General features: G+C 49.9%; 1 protein-coding gene across 2 annotated transcripts in view; it reads left to right on the forward strand.

Moving 5' to 3' along the window:
- BANP (BTG3 associated nuclear protein) overlaps nucleotides 1-23,665 on the forward strand; it is a 303,621-nt gene that overhangs the window by 19,922 nt on the left and 260,034 nt on the right. For both annotated transcript variants that reach the window (XM_060253627.1, XM_060253628.1), the window contains exons 2-4: nucleotides 11,569-11,686; nucleotides 12,601-12,695; nucleotides 15,687-15,886. In XM_060253627.1, coding sequence (XP_060109610.1) covers nucleotides 11,617-11,686; nucleotides 12,601-12,695; nucleotides 15,687-15,886 — 365 coding nt within the window. In that variant the 5' untranslated portion in view covers nucleotides 11,569-11,616. The remainder of the gene's footprint in view (nucleotides 1-11,568; nucleotides 11,687-12,600; nucleotides 12,696-15,686; nucleotides 15,887-23,665) is intronic.

The raw sequence follows: 23,665 nt of genomic DNA on the forward strand, positions 1-23,665 counted from the left end.
GTCCTTTAAAGGGTGGTTGAAAGAGCAAGTTTGGTGTAGTGGTTAAGTGTGCGGACTCTTATCTGGGAGAACCGAGTTTGATTCCCCCCTCCCCCACTTGCAGCTGCTGGAATGGCCTTAGGTCAGCCATAGCTCTTGCAGTAGTTGTCCTTGAAAGGGAACCTTCTGTGAGAGCCCTCTCAGCCCCACCCACCTCACAGGGTGTCTGTTGTGGCAGGGGGAGAAGATAAAGGAGGTCAGGGCTTTTTTTTTTTTGAGCAGGCACGCATTTCCGGCTGGCTTGGTGTCAGGGGGTGTGGCCTTATATGCAAATGAGTTCCTGCCAGGCTCTCCAGGGTTTACATTCCTGAGAGCCCACGTCCAGTATTTGTGAACAACAAGAAATGGAGAAAACATCAGCAGTGTTTGAGTACCAGGATCACATTTTAAAGATCCGGGGTGATCCAGGATGGGGTTCAAGGGATCCCCCCCCCCCCCCCAGCCCGTGTGCCAAGAATTGTGAAATAGCATTTCTTTCTCGAAGGCAGAAGAGCAGATATATTAAATGAGAAGGGGGGGGGTGAGTAAAAAGCTAACGGCTGGCTTCTTCCTATTCCCCTTGCCCATCCCTCTGATAATGTTAGATCTCTCCGTGTTGAGGTTCTCTTCGTGGCTGGCACAGTACGAAGCTTCTTGTTCCAACTGGAGTCCTTTTGAGGTTTCGCATCCTGGCTAACTCTAGCTTTAAAACTGGCGCCCCCGGCCCCCCGGGGGGGAAATTGGCATGACTCCTGCTTACAGCGCGATTGACCTCCTCTCACTCTTGGGCTGCTTCTTATTACGTTCGTCTTCTTAATCAATGTTACAGTATGTTGACGTATGATGTAATCGGTTAGGGAGCAGCGGACGGGCCGCGATGACTCAGATGTCGCTGCCAACGGGGCCAGAGGTGGGAGCCAAGTCCAGGGTTTGTAAAGTTAAAACAAATCGCAGAGGTGAAGAAGGTTTGGGAAAGCGCATTGCTAGCCGCTAGCATCAGAGTCGGACGCAGGGCCAACGGGCTACCAAAGGATAGAAGTGGCCGAGGAAGGACAGCCGGTTGCCGTGACGACTCTGTGTTAGCACGTTCATAAGTTTTTGCTGGATTTACGAGCTTGAACTCGTCAAAAGGTTTTCGAATACTGGCAAGGGACGTGTGTTTTGGAAAGAAAATACTACAGTACCAAAAGACATGCGTGATGGAGGAAAAATGATTCGGAAGGCACATCGAGTGATGAGAAGAGCCAAATATTACACTTCAGATATTGGGGGAGGGGTTCCTTGTGTCTTTACAAGTGTCTCCATTTAGAATGAGTGACAGGCTTTGAGTGCAGATTTTTGGATGAAGATGTTGAAACGCTCGGGTCGTGTTGCTTCGTTCCAGCTAGACGGAATGTTTTTGTAGTTGAGTTTGCAAAGTGAGAGAGCTTTTGAGGCACAACTAGCCCTATTCAGGGTTGATCAATATTTCAGATCCCTCCGTGCCGTGATCAGATGTTACAGTATCCACAGGTCTGAGCCATAGAGGCTGCCGTTTCATTTATTTATTTTAGAGCTGAGCTTGGTGAGTTTTTGGTGGTGCTGTGCTGAAAATTCGGGGCCTCTACCTCAAACAACAGCCCTCCCCCCAAGCCCCAGATGCCCCCAAATAGATTCTCATTATACCCTATGGGGACCAGGGTGTGCTAACCCTGAGGCGGGGGGAGGGCCTCCAAACCAGGGGATCCCTTGCCCCCAACTGGGGATTGGCAACCCTAACCTGGCTGCCAGTCAGAGTGGTCTGTCTCATTGTTTTGGAGAAGAGGTATTTTGGGGAAGATGTGAGTAGGTGGCAGAAACACAGCAGCGATCTCCATCTCCATGGTGCCCAGCAATCTCCATGGTGCCTAGGCGTTAAGTTGGGGTTAGATTAGATTAGAATAATAGAAGCTTATCGTTGGAACTCTCTGTCTGGGGCCGTGATGCTCTGTATTCTTGTGCTTGGGGTGGGGGGTACAGTGGAAGGGCTTCTAGCCCCGCTGGTGAACCTCTTGATGGCACTTGGTTTTTTTGGCCACTGTGTGACACAGAGTGTTGAACTGGATGGGCCATTGGCTTGATCCAACATGGCTTAATCATAGAGTTGGAAGTGACCTCCAGGGTCATGTAGTCCAACCCCCTGTACAACGCAGGAAACTCACAAACACCTCCCCCTAAATTCACAGGATCCTCATTGCTGTCAGATGGCCATCTAGCCTCTGTTCAAAAACCTCCAAGGAAGGAGAGCCCATCACCTCCCCAGGAAGCCTGTTCCACTGAGGAACCGCTCTAATGGTTAGGGTGTTCTTCCCCATGTTGAGCTGGAAACTCTTCAGATTTAATTTCAACACATTGGTTCTGGTCCCACCTTCTGAGACCACAGAAAACAAATCCACCCCATCCTCTATATGACAGCCCTTCAAGTACTTGAAGATGGTGATCCTATCACCTCTCAGCCGCCTCCTCTCCAGGCTAAACATGCCCATCTCCTTCAACCTTTCTTCCTAGGACTTGGTCTCCAGACCCCTCACCATCTTAATTTATATGAAATCTGCAAATGAATGATTTTTTTTCCTGAGTAGATTTTTTTTGCCTGGGTTTGTCCTTATTTTCAATGCCACGGATGGGTTGAAACATTCCTTCCTTCGAGCAAAGGGCTGGGCTTTCAATAGTGTTTGCAGTTAGTGACATTATGAAACAGTAATCCTAGCACAGCTGTTTTATTATGTTAAGACTGGCCCGTTCCCAGGACTTCTGAGAAATGGCAAACTTAATTTGCCAAAATGATAGAAATGGCAACCACATGCCCTAAATCTCTTGCCAGGTTCCTTGGGGCAGCCTGCCACGGCGAATGCAATCATTGTAAGTTTTCACGGCGATCCGAATTTCAAATGAATCTCTCTTGGCAGCAGAAGTGTTTTGAGTAAACAGCTCCGATACTGTGTGGTGTCCTCATTTGGAAGAATTTGGAATGCATACTTGTTGCACGGAGCAGCTGCTGCCTTGGCTGGCCCGGAGACCCCACTAATGTTGTGGTGTGTGCGTTTCAGTGGTGCTTCACCTGCCTTTTTTAATTGCATTCCTGTATTCAAGCGGAAGACAGGAAAAAGGGGAAACAGTCATGAGTAGTTGGTTTTGATTCAGTGCCGAGGGTTAATGATAAATGGCCATTCCCCCTGGCAACCTTTGGATTTATTTTGCCAGTATCGTTTTCTCTAGGTATTTCCCCCCCCCAAAAGATCAGGCTGAGTTCTCTTCTCTCTCTCTTTCCCTAACTGTGGGAAATGCAGATGTGGATTGCTCCAGTGATTTTAATTCGGCTTTTGGAGTCTAGAGATTTCCTTTATTAAGACCTCTAACAATCCCTGACAAGGAACTCCGGAGGGACGGTGCTGAAAAATGTTTGGCTCTAGAACCAGCGTGGAGGGCTGGGACTGGAACGGAATCTTGCAGGAGCTGAATTGTGGAAAACTCCGGAGACCAAAGACAGAAACCTGATTTAGTTCAAACCCGAGAAGTTTTCCAGATCTCATTTTGTGCTGACAAAGAGAACCTGTAAGAATCCATCGTTTCTTATATGGAGTTATTTAATCCCTCCCCCTTGTTATTCAGGCTCCATATGACTTACAGTACAAAAAAAGAAGTCAAGACTAAATTAGGCTGCTAAGAACTGCCAAATGTAAGCACTTCTAAATCCCATTGATTTCCATGTGCTTAACTCTTGTCTTTCCCATCAGAATCAGTGGAGCCCAGAAAGTGCTTAAAACTGGCCAGATTGTGCTCTTATACATGAACAATAAAAAGAATAATCCTATTAATGCCTCCATCCCTTTGCACCTTTGACTGTGGTCATTAAAAGCCACGTTCCAAAGGAGTGCATTGTAGCACTTCTCGAAGTGGCTTGGGCTTTGGTGCATCTCAGAAGTGGAGGCAACCATCTCTCTGTATCCTTGCCCAAAGGCAGAATAGTCAAGGGGACTCCCTGTGCGAGCCAGGGGATCTCTGTGGGATGCTGGGGGCAGTGGAACCCCAATCAAGCTGGCAAATAACCATGCCCACTAATGTCATTGAAGTGGTGGAGAGAACCCATCTCTGTACAGCTGTTTATGCACCTCTCACAGTATTTTCTGTATAGTAGTCATTATTTTCATGTTCCTGTCAGTTCAATCCTTCATACTTACAGCCTTCTAAGCCCACTAACTTCAGTGGCTTTGGTAGGGTGTGACTGTGCTTAGGATTGCAGTGCCCCATTGGCTGTGCTTACAGCGTAAGTGGTTGAAAAAGGATAAAAAGACAGGTCCACCTTCCTTCAGTGTTTACTTATGAATAAAAGGGATGTCTGTCTGTCTCTCCTCTCTCTTCCAATTTTCTGGCCTTTGTAAACCCTCAAAGTGTGTTACTGTAACCTGAACCCCACCCCCACAATAGGAAATGATAGCAGCTAAAAAGCAGTCTGACCCAAATATGCTATGAAGAGCCTCCCACATCTTAAAACCAGGGCTTTTTTTTGGTGCAGGAATGCACAGGAACACAGTTCCGGCTGGCTTGACATCAGGGGGCATGGCCTAACATGCGAATAAGTTCCTGCTGGGCTTTTTCTACGAAAAAGCCCTGTGTGAAACAATTGATGTCAGGGGTGTGGCCTGTTATGCAATTGAGTTCCTTCTGGGCTTTTTCTTCAAAAAAAAGCCCTGTTTAAAACCACATTCTTAGCAATAAAATCAAGCCCTCAGTCTAGAAACTGCGGCAGCTGAAAGGGAGCATGGTATACTTGCCACCAGAGGGTCTCTCCAAGAGGAATCTGTTCAGGCACTTTTGCGGCACAAACACGAATGGGCTGTTCCGCTTTTTGGGAGGACATTTCACTATCGTAGCTCTTTTGGAAACTCTTTTGCCTATCCGTCTATTATTCTTCGGGGGCGGGAGGGGCAGCACACTGCAAAGGACCTCTGAAGATGACGCCCGAGCGGGTCTGCAAGAGCACAGTTGATTTTTCTAAACTGTTTCAGCGTTTTGTGACTGAGGACAAAACCAGAGGTGTTGTGTCATCTTGTGTGTGTGTGTGTGTGTGTGCGTGTGTGTGTGTGGTGTCAGATCTTCTTCGTGGTCTCTGTGCCTCACACTCATGGGATAGTGCGCCTGCGCCGATCCCCGAATCGGTATCTGAAAAAGCCCGGGATTTTTCCGCGCTCGGCGCCAATGAGCATGCGCAAGCGACCCACTGCGCATGCCCACCAGCGCCCGCGCGGCAATCCCGCCAGTTCCTTTCTGACCGCTGCGCTGAGAGGTTTACCTTTCCGTTTCCCCGGTCGGTGAGAAGTTTTTTGGCTTTGCCTTTTCTTCTCGTTCTAGCCCGTTTACCGTTGTTGTTTAGTAGTTAGTTGTAGTTCATAGTTGTTAGTTAGTTAGGAAAAAAAAAAAAAAAAAGCGTTTTGTGTTCGCCCGCCGGACGGCCCTTCGGGGCGCTTCGCCCGCGCTTTTCCCCCACTCCTCTTTTTCTCTCTCAGATTGTTCTGGGGAGTTTTTTTGCGGCTACTTTCTATGGAAAGTCGCTGGGGGTTTTTCAAACGCTGTCGTGCGTGTGGGAAGAAGATCGCCCCTCCAGACGGTCATTCCCTGTGTCTACTGTGCCTGGGAGAGGCCCACCGAGTAGACTCGTGTCCGCATTGTCTCCGCTTTTCGAAGCAGACGAGGAAGAACCGGGCGGCTCGATTATCTGCGGCACTGATCGAATCGGCGCTTACACCCCATCGACCGATGGAGGTATCGGCACCGAAGTCGTCCGAAACCCCGGCCCTGGAGCTCGCATCGGCCGGTGCGGCTCCGATACGGACTTTGGACTCGCCGGAAGAGCGTGGCTCCACGAAACGTTCCCTTGAGGGCTCGGTGGATACGCCCGCTAAAAAGCGCCAGGAGGACTCGGGGACCCGACCTCCGAAAAAGGCGAAGTCGAAGGAGAAGCGAAAGCGACCCCGCACTCCTTCCCCATCGGGCGGTGCGTCGACATCGACGTCGACAAAACCTCCGAAAAAACCTCGGACGCCTCCGCGCCGTAGCCCAGCCCAGCAGCGCCTGTCGGCGTCGGAACAAGAGCCGGAAATCGACTTAACCCAACGGTCTTCGTCTTCGGGCTCCCGTCGTCGCTCCGAAAGCGAATCGACCTCGGAGGTTGATGCGTCGGCACCGGTGATCGACCCACCATTCAAGCCCCGAGTCAGGCGAGACACATTCTATCCTCCTCAACGCTTCCCGATACCACCGTGGGAGCAACGCAGGTGGCAGCCTCCCTACTCCCGGTACGAGACCTGTCGTTGGTACCCGGACGACTACCACGATTGGGAGCAAGCATCCCAATTTTCATCGGTGTCGAGGGTATCCCATCGGTCTCGGAAGGCCTCTGCGTCGGCGTCGGTTCCCCCGGATCGACAGTTGGTTCCGGTAGATGTGGATCGAAGACCACCGATCCTTCCACCGCGAGAATCGACCCCGATGCTCTCGGAGCACTCCACACACAAGGACTCCTCGTCGTCGGAGTCGGAGAGTGAAGTTCAGGGATTGGAGCCTTCACCGGGTTCCCAGACGGCCGAGGATCTCCCGATCTCGCCGTCGGAGGATCTGAAGTCCTATGGGGACCTCGTGAAGCGGATTGCCGCCACCCTCAAGCTGCCTGTGACGCAACCGGAGCCAGTAGTGGACGACAATGTGTTCGATATAATGCAAAGGAACACATCCACTGCGGTTGCCCTGCCAGTGACCAAGGTGATCCTCCAGGTGGTCAAAGAGCCTTGGGCGCGACCCTCCTCGACGCCAGTCTCATCGAAACGGCTGGACCATATGTATAGGGTCCAAGAGACTGGGGCTGAGTTCTTGTTCACCCATCCGCGCCCGAACTCGGTGGTCGTTTCCTCCTCTTCGAAGGCAAGGAAGGTCCACTCCTCCCCACCGGACAAAGAAGGGAGGAAGATTGATGGAATGGGCCGCAAGGTCTACTCCGCGGGGGCACTCGGCATAAAGGTGTCTAACTATGCCGCCTGCATGGCTAGATATCAGTATGCCGTGTGGGAACAACTTTCCCCCTTCCTTTCCTCGTTAACTGAGGAAAAGAGGGCTGCTGCAACCAGGCTACAAAAAGAAGGTCTCGCTGTGGCCAGACAACAACTGGCCGCAGCAAAACATATGGTTGAAGCCTCGGCCAAACAGATTACGTCTGCAGTCTGTATTCGACGGCACTCCTGGCTCAGGTCTACCACGCTCCACCAGGACACTAAGACCTTCATCGAAGATCTGCCGTTTGAGGGTGACGGGCTCTTCAGCACCACAACTGACTCGGCGCTGCAAGAGTTCGACAAGAGTGTCAAAACCTCTAAGAACTTGGGTGTCCAATCTGCTCCTAAGGCTTCCAAATCCAAGCAATGGTCCAAACCCTGGACCAAGAAGCCTTATCAGAAGTTCTCTCCGGAGCAATGGCGTCCTCGCCCTGCCCAGTCCGAGCGATCACCCTACTCGGGTAACGGCAGGAACCGTTATGGATCACAACTGCCCAGCAAGTCGAAGGGGGTTCGCTCCCAGAAGCAGGGGGTTTGACTTCTTCCAAGCACGCGTCGTCGTCCCCGTTGGGAATTCATCCATCCGCCTACGCCCTTTCCTGCCTGCCTGGGAGTTGATCTCCACAGACAGGTGGGCTCTGTCCATCATAGAAGAGGGCTACAAAATAGAGTTTGTTCAGACTCCAAACCAGTCCGTGGTAGTCACCACTCCCCCTTCCCCACCTCTGCTGGCGGAGGTGAACAACCTCCTACAGAAACAAGCCATAGAGGTAGTTCCACCGGAGGCCAGGACGGGAGGCTTCTACTCCCGGTACTTTCTGGTTCCCAAAAGGGACGGGGGCCTAAGGCCTATCATGGACCTTCGGAGTCTGAACAAATTTATTCTGTACCAGAAGTTCAGAATGGCTACGCTGCAAACAATCCTGCCCCTCATCAATCAGGGAGACTGGATGGCGACCCTGGACCTCAAGGATGCTTATTTTCATGTCAGCATCCATCCCGCGTTCAGGCGTTTCCTACGGTTTGCAGTGGGTGCTCGTCACTTCCAATTCAGGGCCCTGCCGTTTGGACTGTCTACTGCTCCTCGGGTGTTCACGAAGCTGATGAGTGTGGTGGCTGCCCATCTTCGTCTGCAGGGAGTCGTTGTCTTCCCATACATCGACGACTGGCTTCTTGTGGCGAAGTCGAGGGAGAGTCTAACAACCCACATCGCTACCACTCTGCGTCTTCTTGGCACCCTGGGGCTGCAAGTCAACCTGGAGAAATCCCATCTCACTCCCTCAAAGACAGTTCAATTCATAGGGGCTCTGTTGGACACTCAACAACATCGAGCATTCCTCCCTTCGCAGAGAGCGAAGGACATCATCAATCTGGTGCAGCTACTTCAAAGGCGGCGGTGGGGCACGGCTCAGCAGCTCCAGCGGATGCTGGGGTTGATGGCCGCGACGACAAGCGTGCTACGTTTCGCAAGACTGCACATGAGAGGCCTACAGATTTGGTTCTTGCGCCACTTTCGGCCTCTCAGAGACTTACCTCGAAAGAGGTTCACCATTCCACCCGGGACTCTCCGCTCCCTGCAATGGTGGGGAACAGAGAGCAACATCCGTCAAGGGGCCCCTTTTCATCTGCCGACCCCTACAGTAACCATCGCTACCGATGCCTCCATGTGGGGGTGGGGAGCCCACCTGGAGGAGCTGTGTGTGGGAGGCAAGTGGCCACCGAAACTGAGCCGGTGCCATATAAACTACCTAGAACTGCTAGCAGTTCACTTTGCCCTTCGATCGTTCCGTCCACTGCTGGTGGGACAGACTGTGGCATTGCTTACGGACAATACCACTGCCCTGTGCTATATAAACAGACAGGGGGGGACAGTGTCTCGCAGGCTATGCTCACTGGCGATGGATCTCTGGGAGGAGTGTCTCCAGTGGGACATTTTTGTAAAAGCTACACATCTGCCGGGGGTCCTCAACATACAGGCGGACTCTCTCAGCAGGGGTGGAGCCTCCCCACACGAATGGGAACTGCAATGGAGGTTCCTAGAGCCGGTGTTCCAACTCTGGGGCTACCCACAGCTGGATGCTTTCGCCACAGCGCAGAACAAGAAGTGCCCATTGTTCTGTGCCAGGGGAGGTGCGGATCCGGCTTCCTTGGGAGACGGACTTCTACTTCGGTGGGAGGGCTGGTTCCTGTACATGTTCCCGCCCTTACCTTTGCTAACGAGGGTGGTCCACAAGTTAGTGCAGGAGAAGCCACGTTGCATTCTGGTGACCCCGTGGTGGCCCCGTCAGGGCTGGTTCTCGATTCTGCTCCAGCAGTCGAGGGGGACCTTTTACCAGTTCCCGGCAGAACCGGACCTGTTGTCGGCCCAGGGAGGGCACGTGCTCCATCACAACGTGCCGCACCTGAAGCTGACAGCGTGGTTCATCGACCACTAGACTTCTCCACCAGGGTTCAACAAGTGCTCCAGAGTAGCAGGAAACCTTCCACCCGTGCCTCTTACGAGAGGAAGTGGAAAAAGTTCAGTGACTTTGTGGTTGACTCTCCAATGTCACCTGACACTGTTGGGCTGCCCACAGTTTTTGAGTTTCTTTTGTCCTTGGTGGATGAGGGGCTGGTATTCTCATCCATTAAGGTCTATCTAGCAGCTATTTCTGCTTTTCATGATTCAGTTGAGGGTTACTCTGTCTTTGCTCACCCGCAGTCCAAGAGATTTATGAAGGGATTGTTCCGCCTTCATCCCCCGTCTAGATCCCCTCCACAGCTGTGGGATTTGACTTTGGTCCTGGACAAGTTGACTCGTCGCCCCTTTGAGCCTATGGCGACATGTTCCTTGCAACTTTTGTCTTGGAAGACTGCATTTTTAGTTGCCATCACTTCGGCACGTCGTGCAGGGGAGCTCACAGCGATGCGGTGTGACTACCCATACCTTGCCTTTAGAGAGGCTGGGGTCTCTCTGGCCCCAGACATTACTTTTCTCCCGAAAGTGGTTTCCCAGTTTCACCTTAACTTAGAGGTTTGGTTGCCCACCTTTTACCCTAGCCCTTCCTCGGATGAGGAACGCAGACTGCACGCGTTAGATGTTAAGCGTGCCCTCCTGTTTTATCTAAACCGTTCACGTGGTTTTCGTAAGGACAATCAACTTTTTGTTTCCTACTCTGCCCCAAAGTTAGGGTCCAAAATTTCTTCTCAGAGACTGTCCAAATGGCTCACTGAGACGATCAGACTTTGTTATTTGTTGGCTAAGAAGCCTCTACCTGGACCTGTTCGTGGACACTCCACAAGGGCGATGGCCACGTCGGTGGCATTCCTGAAGGGTGTGTCCCTTTCCGATGTCTGCAAGGCGGCTACCTGGTCTTCTCCGCATGCCTTCATGAAGCACTACGCGCTGGACGTGCATGCTCAGCAGAGGACTCGGTTGGGAGCTGCGGTGTTGCAAGCTGTTTCTTCAGGCTGACCGTCTTCCCGCCTCCAGGTATGCTTTGCTTGCTAATCTCCCATGAGTGTGAGGCACAGAGACCACGAAGAAGATAGACAGGTTGCTTACCTGTAACTGTAGATCTTCGAGTGGTCATCTGTGCATTCACACTACCCGCCCTCCTTCCCCGCTGCTGACGGTCTCTCTTCAGTAAAGGGGCTTTCAGCGGTCAGGGAGGAACTGGCGGGATTGCCGCGCGGGCGCTGGTGGGCATGCGCAGTGGGTCGCTTGCGCATGCTCATTGGCGCCGAGCGCGGAAAAATCCCGGGCTTTTTCAGATACCGATTCGGGGATCGGCGCAGGCGCACTATCCCATGAGTGTGAATGCACAGATGACCACTCGAAGATCTACAGTTACAGGTAAGCAACCTGTCTTTACCTGGCTTTCCTTCTTGTCAGGGGTGGCGACTGCAGCGAAAACCTGCGTCATGAGGATCAAGTGTATATTTTCCATCAGACGAGCTTCCATTGCAGTAGTTTTCCAAAAAGCTCATAAATTGCCTGCAGCGTGGCATGTGGTGAAGAGGAATTGCAGATTTATACCCCGCCCTTCTCTCTGAATCAGAGACTCAGAGTGGCTTACAATCTCCTTTATCTTCCTCCCCTCACAACAGACACCCTGTGAGGTGGGTGGGGCTGAGAGAGCTCTCACAGCAGCTGCCCTTCCAAGGACAACCTCTGCCAGAGCTATGGCTGACCCAAGGCCATTCCAGCAGCTGCAAGTGGAAGAGTGGGGAATCAAACCCGGTTCTCCCAGATAAGAGAGCTATGGCTGACCCAAGGCCATTCCAGCAGCTGCAAGTGGAGGAGGGGGGAATCAAACCCAGTTCTCCCGGATAAGAGAGCTCTGGCTGGCCCAAGTCCATTCCAGCAGCTGCAAGTGGAGGAGTGGGATATCAAACCTGGTTTTTCCAGATAAGAGTCTGCACACGTAATCACTACACCAAACTGGCTCTACTGTACTGTATCCAGAGTGTAATTTTAACAAAAGTTTTATCTTATATTTTGCAGATTTACATTTGCATGCATTGACAGCTCGTTGCCGCTGCCTGATTCTGAATGATGACAGAACAGGACTTAGCTGATGTGGTTCAGATTGCTGTGGAGGACCTGAACCCAGATCACCCAGGTATGTTGTTGGAGCGACACACAGTGAGAGGTGGTATATAAAGAGGAGTATGTGCTGTTGCATTCTAACTGTTGTGACCAGCTCGTGTCTATATGGTGCCAAGATCAAAGGATAAGTAGGCTGAAGAATGTGCTTTCCTTTGGAGCTGGATCATTCTGCTGGCTGCTCCGTTTGGAACTGACAGCAGTCTGGTGAGGGCAAGATAGCTCACATCATGTCCCGCCGCCTTCTCCTCCCAGCCTCCGCCTCTTTGGTGTGGGAAGCAGCAGGGGGGAAAGCAGCGATGGAAGGGGTGAGCTAGGCAAAGAGAACTGGTTGGTCCAATGCAACCCACAAGTTGCCCTGATTAGAGGGACAGAGGTCAGTGTTCCACTGCCACAGGAGGTGGTGGCAGCAACAAGCATAGACAGCTTCAAGAGGGGATTGGATCAACGTCTGGAGCAGAGGTCCATCAGTGACTATTAGCCACAAGGTATAGATGGAACTCTCTGTCTGGGGCAGTGATGCTCTGTATTCTTGGTGCTTGGGGGGGGGGCAACAGTGGGAGGGCCTCTAGTGTACTGGCCTCACTGGTGGTCATCCTGATGGCACCTGTTTTTTTAGCTATTGTGTGACACAGAGAGTTGGACTGGATGGGCCACTGGCCTGATGCAACATGGCTTCTCTTATGTTCTTCTGTGACACAGAGAGTTGGACTGGATGGGCCACTGGCCTGATGCAACATGGCTTCTCTTATGTTCTCGAGTCTTCGTGCAAGAGGTGTGGCTCTGCTTGTGGGAGTATGTGCTGCAGCTCAGTCTCTTCCTGGGAGGTGGTTCAGGCTCAGTTTGCTTTGTTGCATCTCTGTCAGCCTTTCCTCATTTGATGACATTTATTGGAGTATTGAGAATTGCTTTGTTTCTGTTCCTTTGCAGTTGTGTTGGAAAATCATGAAGTGACAGACGAAGATGTAGATCCACCTCTAAAGCGTCCCCGGATAGAGATTAATTGCCAGGATCCCTCAATTAAGGTTGTGTGGATGACCCAACCCCTCTTTTCCTGATTGGTGATGTGCAGTTGGAGGGAAAGCAGTGCTTCCTTGTATGGGTCTCAGGTTCTTCAGACTACCTAATGCAGCCCCAAGCCTCTCTCATTTGAAATGGGACAAAGAGTTCGGATATCATGGTGAAAGTTCCCTCGGCTTTATTCGGAGGGTTACATTGCAGAGAAAGACAGCCCATGCTTTCCTATGGTTAGGACACCAGTTTTGAACTGGGCTTTTGTAGTTCATGGAATTACACATTTGAAATTGCAAGTAACCATCTGATTAGCAGACCCCCCCTCCATTCCTTAGCCTTCAGTAAGAAGCATGCACATCCTATCTCGACTGGATCACCTTTAAATTAAGCCCCGGTGCCAAGACTGAGAGAAGCCTCTTTCCTAAGAAGCCTAACTAATCCTATCCGGATCATCTTCTAAGTCCTGTAGGTCGCCAGAAAATAGTTTTTCAGCTGCTAGTTTCACCGCGTTTAAGAAGGATAGCGCTTTTTGGAGAATTTCAGTTGAATCTTCTCCAGCCTCCATATTGAAGCAAACTTTAATTACGGTATACCCTTGCATGATTAATGAAACTTCTAACATCGTGCCATCCTTTCAGCAAGTAAAATTGGAAACTTCTTTCTTCAGGTCAGACTGAAATTAGTGGGTTTCAGATATTTAATATCAAACATTGGTGTAAATCTAGATCTACCCTCCTTCAGTTACGTTACAGTCAAATTTAGGTTGTTCTTGGCTAAGGCCATTGAAATCTGCTGTGTTAGACACGTAACAGCGGCTTCATGGGAGGGGGGAGCATTTTATTTATTTTGGTTTATAATTTGCCCTATCCACGGGGTTTTATGGAAGGGCCAGAGAAGGTTTTCAATAATTAAAAATGTTTAAATATCCTGTCATAGTGTGGGCTACTTTTTACCTGATGTTGCACCCCCGCCCCGGTGGTTCCCTAGAAGTGGCTATGAGTCCAACAAGGTTGTTAAGTGGTTAATTTAGGCCTTGTATAGGTTTTCCAGGAGCCCCGTGAAGCAGAGTGGTAAGCTGCAGTACTGCAGTCCAAGCTCTGCTAATGACCTGAGTTTGATCCCAGCGGAAGCTGGGTTCAGGTAGCCAGCCCATGGTTGACTCATCCATCCATCCTTCCGAGGTCAGTAAAATGAGTACCCAGCTTGCTGCGGGGGGGAGTGTAGATGGCTGGAGAAGACAATGGCAAACCACCCTGTAAAACGTCATGATGCGACGTCACCCCATGGGTCAGTAAGGACCCAGTGCTTGCACAGGGGACTACCCTTTACCTTTATAGGTTTTCTACCTTTCTTACCATGAATGGCTTACAGTGCAATCCTAAAAAACCCCCACTTTCCTGGGAGTCAGCCTCACTGAAAGGACCGGAGTAGGACTCCGAGGAGACCTTTTTAGGATCGCACTGTTTGTTTCCCCGAGTAATTGTTGTGTAATCTCTAAATAAAATCCACCAGAGGGCGCACTAGAATTTCCTTGAAGCTTCGTTAAACCGAAGCGGACCTCGTAGGTTTTGTTGCACATGGGGAATGCATGCTGATTCGGAAAGTGATCCGTTAGGAGGTTTCCTGTTAAAAGACATGCTCCTCAGAACCTTCCATTGTTTGCGAGGACATTTATTCAGCGGGACTAGAAATCGTGCCAGGTTTCTGAAAAGAAGGCTGTTAGAGCTTCTGAAATCTGACAGGAGCCTGTCCTTTTGAATAAGGGCAAAGTCTTTTCATTTCAAACACGTCCCGGGATTTAGTCCTTTCTCATATATTAGCCCAATGGTGCCCATGATGATGACGATACCCCTGTATAAGTCGATGGTGCGGCCTCATTTGGAGCACTGTGTACAATTCTGGTCACCGCACCTCAAAAAGGATATTTTAGCATTGGGAAAAGTGCAGAAAAGGGCAACTGGAATGATGAAAGGGTTGGAACACTTTCCCTGTGAAGAAAGATTAAAACGCTTGGGGCTCTTTAGCTTGGAGAAACGTCGGCTGAGGGGTGACGATAGAGGTTTACAGGATTGTGCCTGGGATAGAGAAGGTAGAGAAAGAAGTCCTTTTCTCCCTTCTCACAATACGAGAACTCGGGGGCATTCGATGAAATTGCTGAGCAGTCGGATTAGAACGGATAAAAGGAAGTCCTTCTTCACCCAAAGGGTGATTAACATGTGGAATTCACTGCCACAGGAGATGATGGTGGCTACAGGCATAGACAGCTTCAAGAGGGGATTAGATAAGCATATGGAGCAGAGGTCCATCAGTGGCTATTAGCCACAGCGTATTGTTGGAACTCTGTCTGGGGCAGTGATGCTCTGTATTGCTTGGGATGGGGCACAGTGGGAGGGCTTCTAACCCCACTGATGGACCTCCTGATGGCACTTGGGTTTTTTTGGCCACTGTGTGCCACAGAGTGTTGAGCTGGATGGGCCCTTGGCCTGATCCAACATGGCTCCTCTTATGTTCTTATGATGATGAATTGTCACAGTCAGATATTTTTTGGCTGGTAGACAGTGTTCTGCAGTTTGAATTCTAGCTGAGTTCTTGGGAATTGCAGAGGGACGATTATTGTTATTGCTGCTGGTGGGGTACATCACTTCTCTAAAATATAACTCCTTTTTCATAACCACGGGTAGCACGCTTTTATGAACCTCTCATTCTTAACGTTCCCCAAAGGGATGCCTAGATGAAATAAACTAGAGCTTAAAAGTAACACCTGCTTTCCTTCAGGTCTCACCTTACTAGGCTAAGCCTTGATAATACGGTGATGTTCTTATCAGTTTTGCGAATGGCTGCATTTAGCGACTGGGTAGCCAGATAGTGCTCCTTGGATACATATAGCATTTATCTGGGCTGTGTGTGTGTGTAGGGGGGGGGGGCGGGGGGTGTTTTGAAGATAAATTTGTAGGATTTTTTTTTTAATGGCTGATTTCATTTGGCTGCCTTTTTCTTTTCAGTCGTTCCTGTATTCCATTAACCAGACGATCTGCCTGCGCCTGGATAGCATTGAAGCAAAGCTGCTCGCCCTTGAAGCCACCTGCAAGTCCCTGGAAGAGAAACTGGACCTCGTCATGAACAAGCAGCACAGCCCTATCCAAGTCCCCATGGTGGCGGGGTCCCCGCTCGGTGCTACACAGACATGCAACAAAGTGAGATGGTAAGGCGTGGATGGGGAGGGACGGTGGCTCAGTGGTAGAGCATCTGCTTGGGAAGCAGAAGGTCCCAGGTTCAATCCCCGGCATCTCCAAAAAAAGGGTCCAGGCAAATAGGTGTGAAAAACCTCAGCTTGAGACCCTGGAGAGCCGCTGCCAGTCTGAGAAGACAATACTGACTTTGATGGACCAAGGGTCTGATTCAGTATAAGGCAGCTTCATATGTTCATATGTTCATGTACTGAGAAGCGTGAGCTCCCTGGGCACAGTACCCGCTTGGCATGATACAGTTGGGCAGCTCCCTGGGCAGCTGTCAAAGGCTTGGTATGCAGCCTGGATTGGGAAATAGACTAATCTCAGAGGCAGTCGTGCTGCCAGCTGTGCGGTGCTACTTTTGGTTAGGCAGAGACTAAACATACCACCTTGATTTGTGTATGACTTGGAACTGTTGCCACATACTGTCTTGGCTTGGGCCTGTGTTCATGGGGAACGTTCCCCGTGGAAGAACTGAGCCCCTTTTTCCAAAGGGGTGTCCTACTTTCCTCTTCCATCTGGCAAATGGATTGCTTCTTGACCACTGAGACAGGCTGGCTAGGATTTTACTTTGAGTGAAGAACTTATCTCCCTGAATTCAGCTCTCAGCTTTCCTTTTTTGTTTTTCAGTTTGGTTGCCTTATGGCTGTGAAGGTAACTTTGAAAAGTGCCCTGCCTCCAGTCATACATATTGTAATTCATTACTAGTAGACATTACATGGAGCCAGATTGCGCCACATATACAAATCAAAGGGGAAAACAAATCTGGATTGAAGTGAGCAGTGTGTTTGCTAAAGCCGTCGCCTCTCTGTCCCTCCACATAATCTGAAGCTACGTCAATTTGTGTAGGTAGATTCATGTGGGTATGGCATTCCTGCTCTCAGGTCTTGGTTGGGAAAGTTTTATGTAATTAATAGATTAATTAATGTTTTCTTTGTGCAACAACAATCACATTAGTTTCACCTTTTTAAATTTATTCTTGGTTATGCTTTCCATTTGAGTACTTCATTCTGTCCTGTGCGTTAGTGTATTTCTAGTCTGTGTTTGGAGACTTCAGCTTTTAAAAAAAAAATTCACTGGCAACTCTCTGCAAGTTTCTGAATATTTTTCTGGTATGTGATGCTAGAAAATGATCTCAGTATTGCAGGTGCCTTGGATGCGTACAGAGAGAATCTGTTTGTTTCTCGCCTCATAATGTGAGGCTTCCTCCTCCGAGGTACAGGACGTCTTCTGTTGGCATACAAATCCATTCCTATCTGATTTGGCACCCAAGGTTAGCTATAGTCCTCTGTTGGACAGTTTCTTACCAGCTCCTGCTTCTCTCATGCCCAATTTTTTAAATATTTCTTTCCTGACTAACATAATATTCAGGGATGTCTGTATATTTTATGAAAGCACTATTCACACTCTTGCCGTGTTTTGGTGCACACATTAAAATGCGAATGGACATCATAGTACAGGCCATCTCAGTGCAGGATTACACACCTCCCCCCCCCTTTACAGTAATGTAAAATATCATGGCAGTAGTCTAAAGCTACTAAAGGGGTCCTCAACACCAGGGGAAAACCGCAGCAGTAAGCGGCAAGGGCAGCGCTGCTCTTTCAGCGGGTTGCTTGCCACTGCTGCTGCGGTTTCCCCCGCCAATCAGGTGATTGACTGGGGGGGGGGGAATGTTGTTCTGGGAAGCACTTCACGGCCCCTTCCCTGGCCTTTAAATGGTGAAAAGGGGGGCGGTGAGGCTGTGTGTGTGTGTGTGGGGGGTGAGGCTGCATGGGAGGGGGGCGGAGGAGGGAGGAGGAAAATGGGGGGGGGGAGAGGAGGTGTTGCAGGGGTGGGTGGAGGGGAGGCCAAATTGGATGTCCCCACCCTACTGGCCCTGGGGCCAAAAAGGCTGGCGGCCACTGGTCTAAAGAACCTGAGAAGAGCCCTGCTGGATCAGATCAGTGGTCTGTCTGGTCCAGTATACCATCTCAACCAGTAGCTACGTAGCTCCTGCTTTCCTTTTCTGGGGGAGGAGTTATCTGTCCAAGTGTTTAAGGTTTTTGAGTGGGAAGCACCCACAGTATTTTACAAACAAAAAGCCATGGTAATTATGCATTTATATTACAAACCTCTGTTTCCACCCATGTGCATTTTGGCCGGTTCTGGGAAACCGATTCCCCCCCCCCCCCACATATTTGAAAGTGTTAAAAAGCTGAAGACTTCTGAAAATTAAATGGGGACTTTGCTTCCCCCAGAATTAGAAATTCTGGAGTCTTGAATTGCGTCTGTGACTACCGATAGGTGAATTCTCAATATGCAAAGTGTTCTTCTAAGCACACATAGAATTTAGGTTACATCGTTATATCCATGATCTGTAAAGGAAGTCATTTTTATGTCATCCCTTCCCTTTGGAATGCATGATCTTAAACCTTTTCTCCTTCCATTGGCCTCTTTCTCAAAAGGCTCTTTGAAGGAGATTTCTTGAGGCGGCTAACCTGGCCAGGAACTCCATATGGGACGAGTGTCACCCTTCACCAGTTTCTGCTCATTAGGGTCTATTACTTCTCTGATGGATTTAGTGCCTGTCTTGAGGCTGCATTTTGCCTGTGAAGAATTGGGGGCCCTTGTTGATCGGCTTTCTGAGGGAGTTTAGCAATTTATCTCTCACCTGGGGAAGTTCCTTTATTGCAAATGTTTTCCCCCAGGTGGATAGAACTCAGTTTTGTGAGATGAGATACGGCATAGCGAGATGATGTACGGCAGTGCTCTGCTTTCTGCTGCCGTTAAATGCGTGCAGAATAAGGCTTGCTGTTTTATGGGCTCATCTTAATATCGTCTTGTGTAATCGGGAGTGGAAGTTTCCCTTCTTCAAGACAGAGGCAGTGCTGTAGGTACGCAACGAGAGGAGGCGGAGGTTGTTATCACTTGCCTTATATATAAAAGCCTTTAATTAGATTTGATGTTGTACTAAATTGTTTAGCTCTTTGTGTTCAAGGCAAAACAGCTTTGGGATTTCCCCTTCTACAAGGCACTTCCTTTTGCAGAGAGCAGCTGTCCTAATCTCGTTAACTAATATTAATGAAAATGAGCACTATGGATTGTTGGGGCTGCCAACTTCCAGGTGGTGTCCGGAGATCTCCTGGAATTACAACTGATCCCCAAGCAACACAAATGAGTTCTCGGGTGGGCATAACGGCTTTGGAGGGCAGGGTCTTTGGAATTACATCTCCCTGATTCCCCCACCTCCTTCCCCAGATTCTGCCTTTCCCAGGCTCTGCCCACGGATCTCCAGGAATTTCCCCAGCTAAGACTGGCAACCGTATGGATTGTCCATCAACTCCACCCCCCCCCCAAAAGATCTGATAGCTTTGTCAGAAAGCTGTCACTCCTGGAGCAATAACTTTCCTTGCAGTTGTAACGACAACATTGCAGGAAAGACCTTGATACCCTTTTGTAAGCGGTGGCTTCAGTCCTTGAAGATAATGCAGGAACAGTGGCCTCTTCCTTCACTCTTGGATTGTGACTGTCCTCCCCCCCCCTCCCTCCCTCCCTTCCTTCCTCCCTTCCTTCCTTCCTTCCTTCCTTCCTTCCTTCCTTCCTTCCTTCCTTCCTTCCTTCCTTCCTTCCTTCCTTCCTTCCTTCCTTCCTTCCTCCCCCCCTCCCTCCCTCCCCCCCTCCCTCCCTCCCTCCCTCCCTCCCTTCCTTCCTTCCTTCCTCCCTTCCTTCCTTCCTTCCTTCCTTCCTTCCTTCCTTCCTTCCTTCCTTCCTTCCTTCCTTCCTTCCTTCCTTCCTTCCTTCCTTCCCTCCCCTCCCCTCCCCTCCCCTCCCCCCTCCAAACATTGTGTCTTCCTGTGCCAATATATGCCTTTAACTGGCCCTTATAAAGGTTTTTAGAGGCCCAGTGACTGAATGTTCACTTGAGCCCTCCTCACTCCTGTGTGAAAGAAATTCCTCCCCAGTTGGAAAACACCCCCCCACACCCCGCCATGCATATGGTTTTAAAAGTCAGCTGTATTTGACACTGGGATTTAAAACAGCAGAATGTTATTTGACATTGGGATTTAACACAGCAGCCAGTTTGGTGTAGTGGTTAAGTGTTACCTGAGAGAACCAGGTTTGATTCCCCACTCCTGCACTTGCAGCTGCTGGAATGGCCTTTGATCCCCCACTCCTGCACTTGCAGCTGCTGGAATGGCCTTGGGTTAGCCAGAGCTCTCTTATCTGGGAGAACCGGGTTGGATTCCCCACTCCTCCACTTGCAGCTGCTGGAATGGCCTTGGGTCAGCCAGAGCTCTCTTATCTGGGAGAACCGGGTTTGATTCCCCACTCCTCCACTTGCAGCTGCTGGAATGGCCTTGGGTCAGCCAGAGCTCTCTTATCTGGGAGAACTGGGTTTGATTCCCCCCTCCTCCACTTGCAGCTGCTGGAATGGCCTTGGGTCAGCCATGGCTCTCTTATCTGGGAGAACCGGGTTTGATTCTCCACTCCTCCACTTGCAGCTGCTGGAATGGCCTTGGGTCAGCCATGGCTCTCTTATCTGGGAGAACCGGGTTTGATTCCCCACTCCTCCACTTGCAGCTGCTGGAATGGCCTTGGGTCAGCCAGAACTCTCTTATCTGGGAGAACCGGGTTTGATTCCCCCCTCCTCCACTTGCAGCTGCTGGAATGGCCTTGGGTCAGCCAGAGCTCTCTTCTCTGGGAGAACCGGGTTGGATTCCCCACTCCTCCACTTGCAGCTGCTGGAATGGCCTTGGGTCAGCCATGGCTCTCTTATCTGGGAAAACCGGGTTTGATTCCCCACTCCTCCACTTGCAGCTGCTGGAATGGCCTTGGGTCAGCCAGAGCTCTCTTCTCTGGGAGAACCGGGTTGGATTCCCCACTCCTCCACTTGCAGCTGCTGGAATGGCCTTGGGTCAGCCATGGCTCTCTTATCTGGGAGAACCGGGTTTGATTCTCCACTCCTCCACTTGCAGCTGCTGGAATGGCCTTGGGTCAGCCATGGCTCTCTTATCTGGGAGAACCGGGTTTGATTCCCCACTCCTCCACTTGCAGCTGCTGGAATGGCCTTGGGTCAGCCAGAGCTCTCTTATCTGGGAAAACCGGGTTTCATTCCCCACTCCTCCATTTGCAACTGCTGGAATAGCCTTGGGTCATCCAGAGCTCTCTTATTTGGGAGAACCGGGTTTGATTCCCCACTCCTCCACTTGCAGCTGCTGGAATGGCCTTGGGTCAGCCAGAGCTCTCTTACCTGGGAGAACCGGGTTTGATTCCCCACTCCTCCACTTGCAGCTGCTGGAATGGCATTGGGTCAGCCAGAGCTCTCTTATCTGGGAGAACCAGGTTTGATTCCCTACTCCTCCACTTGCACCTGCTGGAATGGCCTTGGGTCAGCCATAGCTCTCTTATCTGGGAGAACTGGGTTTGATTCCCCACTCCTCCACTTGCAGCTGCTGGAATGGCCTTGGGTCAGCCATAACTCTCGTAAAAGTTCTCTCAGCCCCACCCACCTCACAGGGTGTCTGGTGTGTGTGTGTATGTGGGGGCGGGGAAGGTAAAGGAGACTGTAACTGCCCTGAGACTCTGAGATTCAAAGTATAGAGTGGGATATAAATCCGATATCATCTTCTTCTATGTCCTGAATATTGAAAGGCAAGAAAAAGCAAAAAATTGGGGGGAAGGAACTACTGAATTGATTTGCCAGCTTCTGCACTCCTTCTGCCTAAGGGATCTTCTTTTCGCTTTTTATCAACTAAGATAATCAGAAAACGCAATGTCAAAGGAGTTTTTAAGAGGATGTTTATACTTAGTGACAAACTATTCAAGTGATTGTAAAAAATTATATTCCCCCCCCCCCCGCTTTCTGGAGAAAACTTGTGGATTGTTTTGCTGCAGAATGACAGGTGGCCAAATTATTGCAAGGTTTCATTTCGAAAACACATCATAAGCAGATGTGAAGACTGGATTGAAGGGGATCTGCGTTTAGGATCATCCTGCCGGACTGAGCAGAGAGTGATCGGTTACTTGAAAAATGGACCACAGGAATCCCCCCCCCCCTTCCCCTTCAGGCACGCACTTGTGCTCTTTCTTTTCAAAACAATGTTTTAATATCCCATAAGTAAGGAAAATTGTAATTGTGATTTAAGAAACAGATAAGACGTGAATATGTAGCTTTCGGCCTTATCTACCAAGCCAGGCCTTTGTGTCTCTTCGCTGTGTTTATTTTTGTTGCTAATTTAATATAGTAGAGTGAGAGAAGTTTTCAGATTTGTGTTTTACCCGGGGGCCTTAAAGCAGCCAGCGACTGCATGCCTTTTTTCAGAGGGTTGTGTGTGTGTGTGTGTGCATAAATCCTAGAAGAGTAGCCGTGTTATTCTTCTGCAGCAAAATCAACAACGAGCCTTTGGGCATCTTAAAACAGTAGCAAATTTGTCATGGCGTGATCTTTTGTAGGCCGAAATAGGCCGGTGAAGTGCACATTCTAAATGTTTTGAAAGCGCTCTGAATGTTCTGGGCCTTGTGTGGCTTTATTCAGCTCTGCTCCTCTGTCAGTCTCGCTCGGCCTCCTCACTGCTTTGGCCCCCGGCCCCACTCTCTTTAATTTCCTGGCGGTCTTGTTCCACACTTATCTTACCCTTCAAGGAAATATGCTGACCACAGCTTCCAGAATGAAAACTGGCAACGGATGCCTCCTCTTTTCTTTGCAGTATGACATCCGATATTTTTTTATCATAGCTTTTGCAGTTGTGTTGATGGGCTATAGTTGTAAAGGTAGGACTAGGGTTGCCAAGTCCAATTTAAGAAATATCTGGGGACTTTGGGGGTGGAGCCAGGAGACTTTGGGGGCGGAGCCAGGAGACTTTGGGGGTGGTGGAGCCAGGATAGGGTTGCCAAGTCCAATTCAAGAAATATCTGGGGACTTTGGGGGTGGAGTCAGGAGACTTTGGGGGTGGAGTCAGGAGACATTAGGGGTGGAGCCAAGATCAAGGCTGTGACAAGCATAATTGAACTCCAAAGGGCGTTCTGGCCATCACATTTAAAGGGACGGCACACCTTTTCAATGCCTTCCTTTCATAGGAAATAATGAAGGATAGGGGCACCTTCTTTTGAGGCTCATAGAATTGGACCCCCTGGTCCAATCTTCTTGAAACTTGGTGGATATTTTGGGGAGAGGCACTAGATGCTATACTGAAAGTTTGGTGCCTCTACCTCAAAAAACATCCTCCCCAGAGGCTCAGATACCCGCGGATCAATTCTTCATTATTTTCTTTGGGGATAAATCTCCATAGGGAATAATAAGAGTTCCCAGCAGACATTTCCCTCCCCGCCCCCCGCTTTCTGATGGCCCTGAAGCGGGGGGAGGGCCTCCCAACCGGGGGATCCCCTGCCCCCACCTGGGGATTGGCAACCCTAGGTAGGACCCCAAAGAGGCTCTGGAGTTCAAGGATCAGCACATTGGTCGTGAACCAAGAACTGCGCAAGAAGCTTTCAGTCATTTCAGTGACATCCTGCACTCTGTTAGGCTGAATTCATGTACCATGCGGTTGCTTTGAGTGTGTACCTGTTGATCACATTTTAAGGTGTTTTTAAAAATCTCTACGTGGCTGAAGAACCAGGAGTGTTTCTCACTTTCTCTGGTGAGATTAGAAAGGCGACACAGTTGAGTCCACAACCTTTCCTGCATATTTCATCTATTTGGAACAATTAAACTGCACCTCCTTGGTATTTGGATGGTCTGTGTTGTGGTTAACAAAACGGAGTACCAAACTGTT

This window comes from Heteronotia binoei, chromosome 14 (assembly GCF_032191835.1).
Source record: "Heteronotia binoei isolate CCM8104 ecotype False Entrance Well chromosome 14, APGP_CSIRO_Hbin_v1, whole genome shotgun sequence".
In the NCBI taxonomy this organism is placed as follows: Eukaryota; Metazoa; Chordata; class Lepidosauria; order Squamata; family Gekkonidae; genus Heteronotia; species Heteronotia binoei.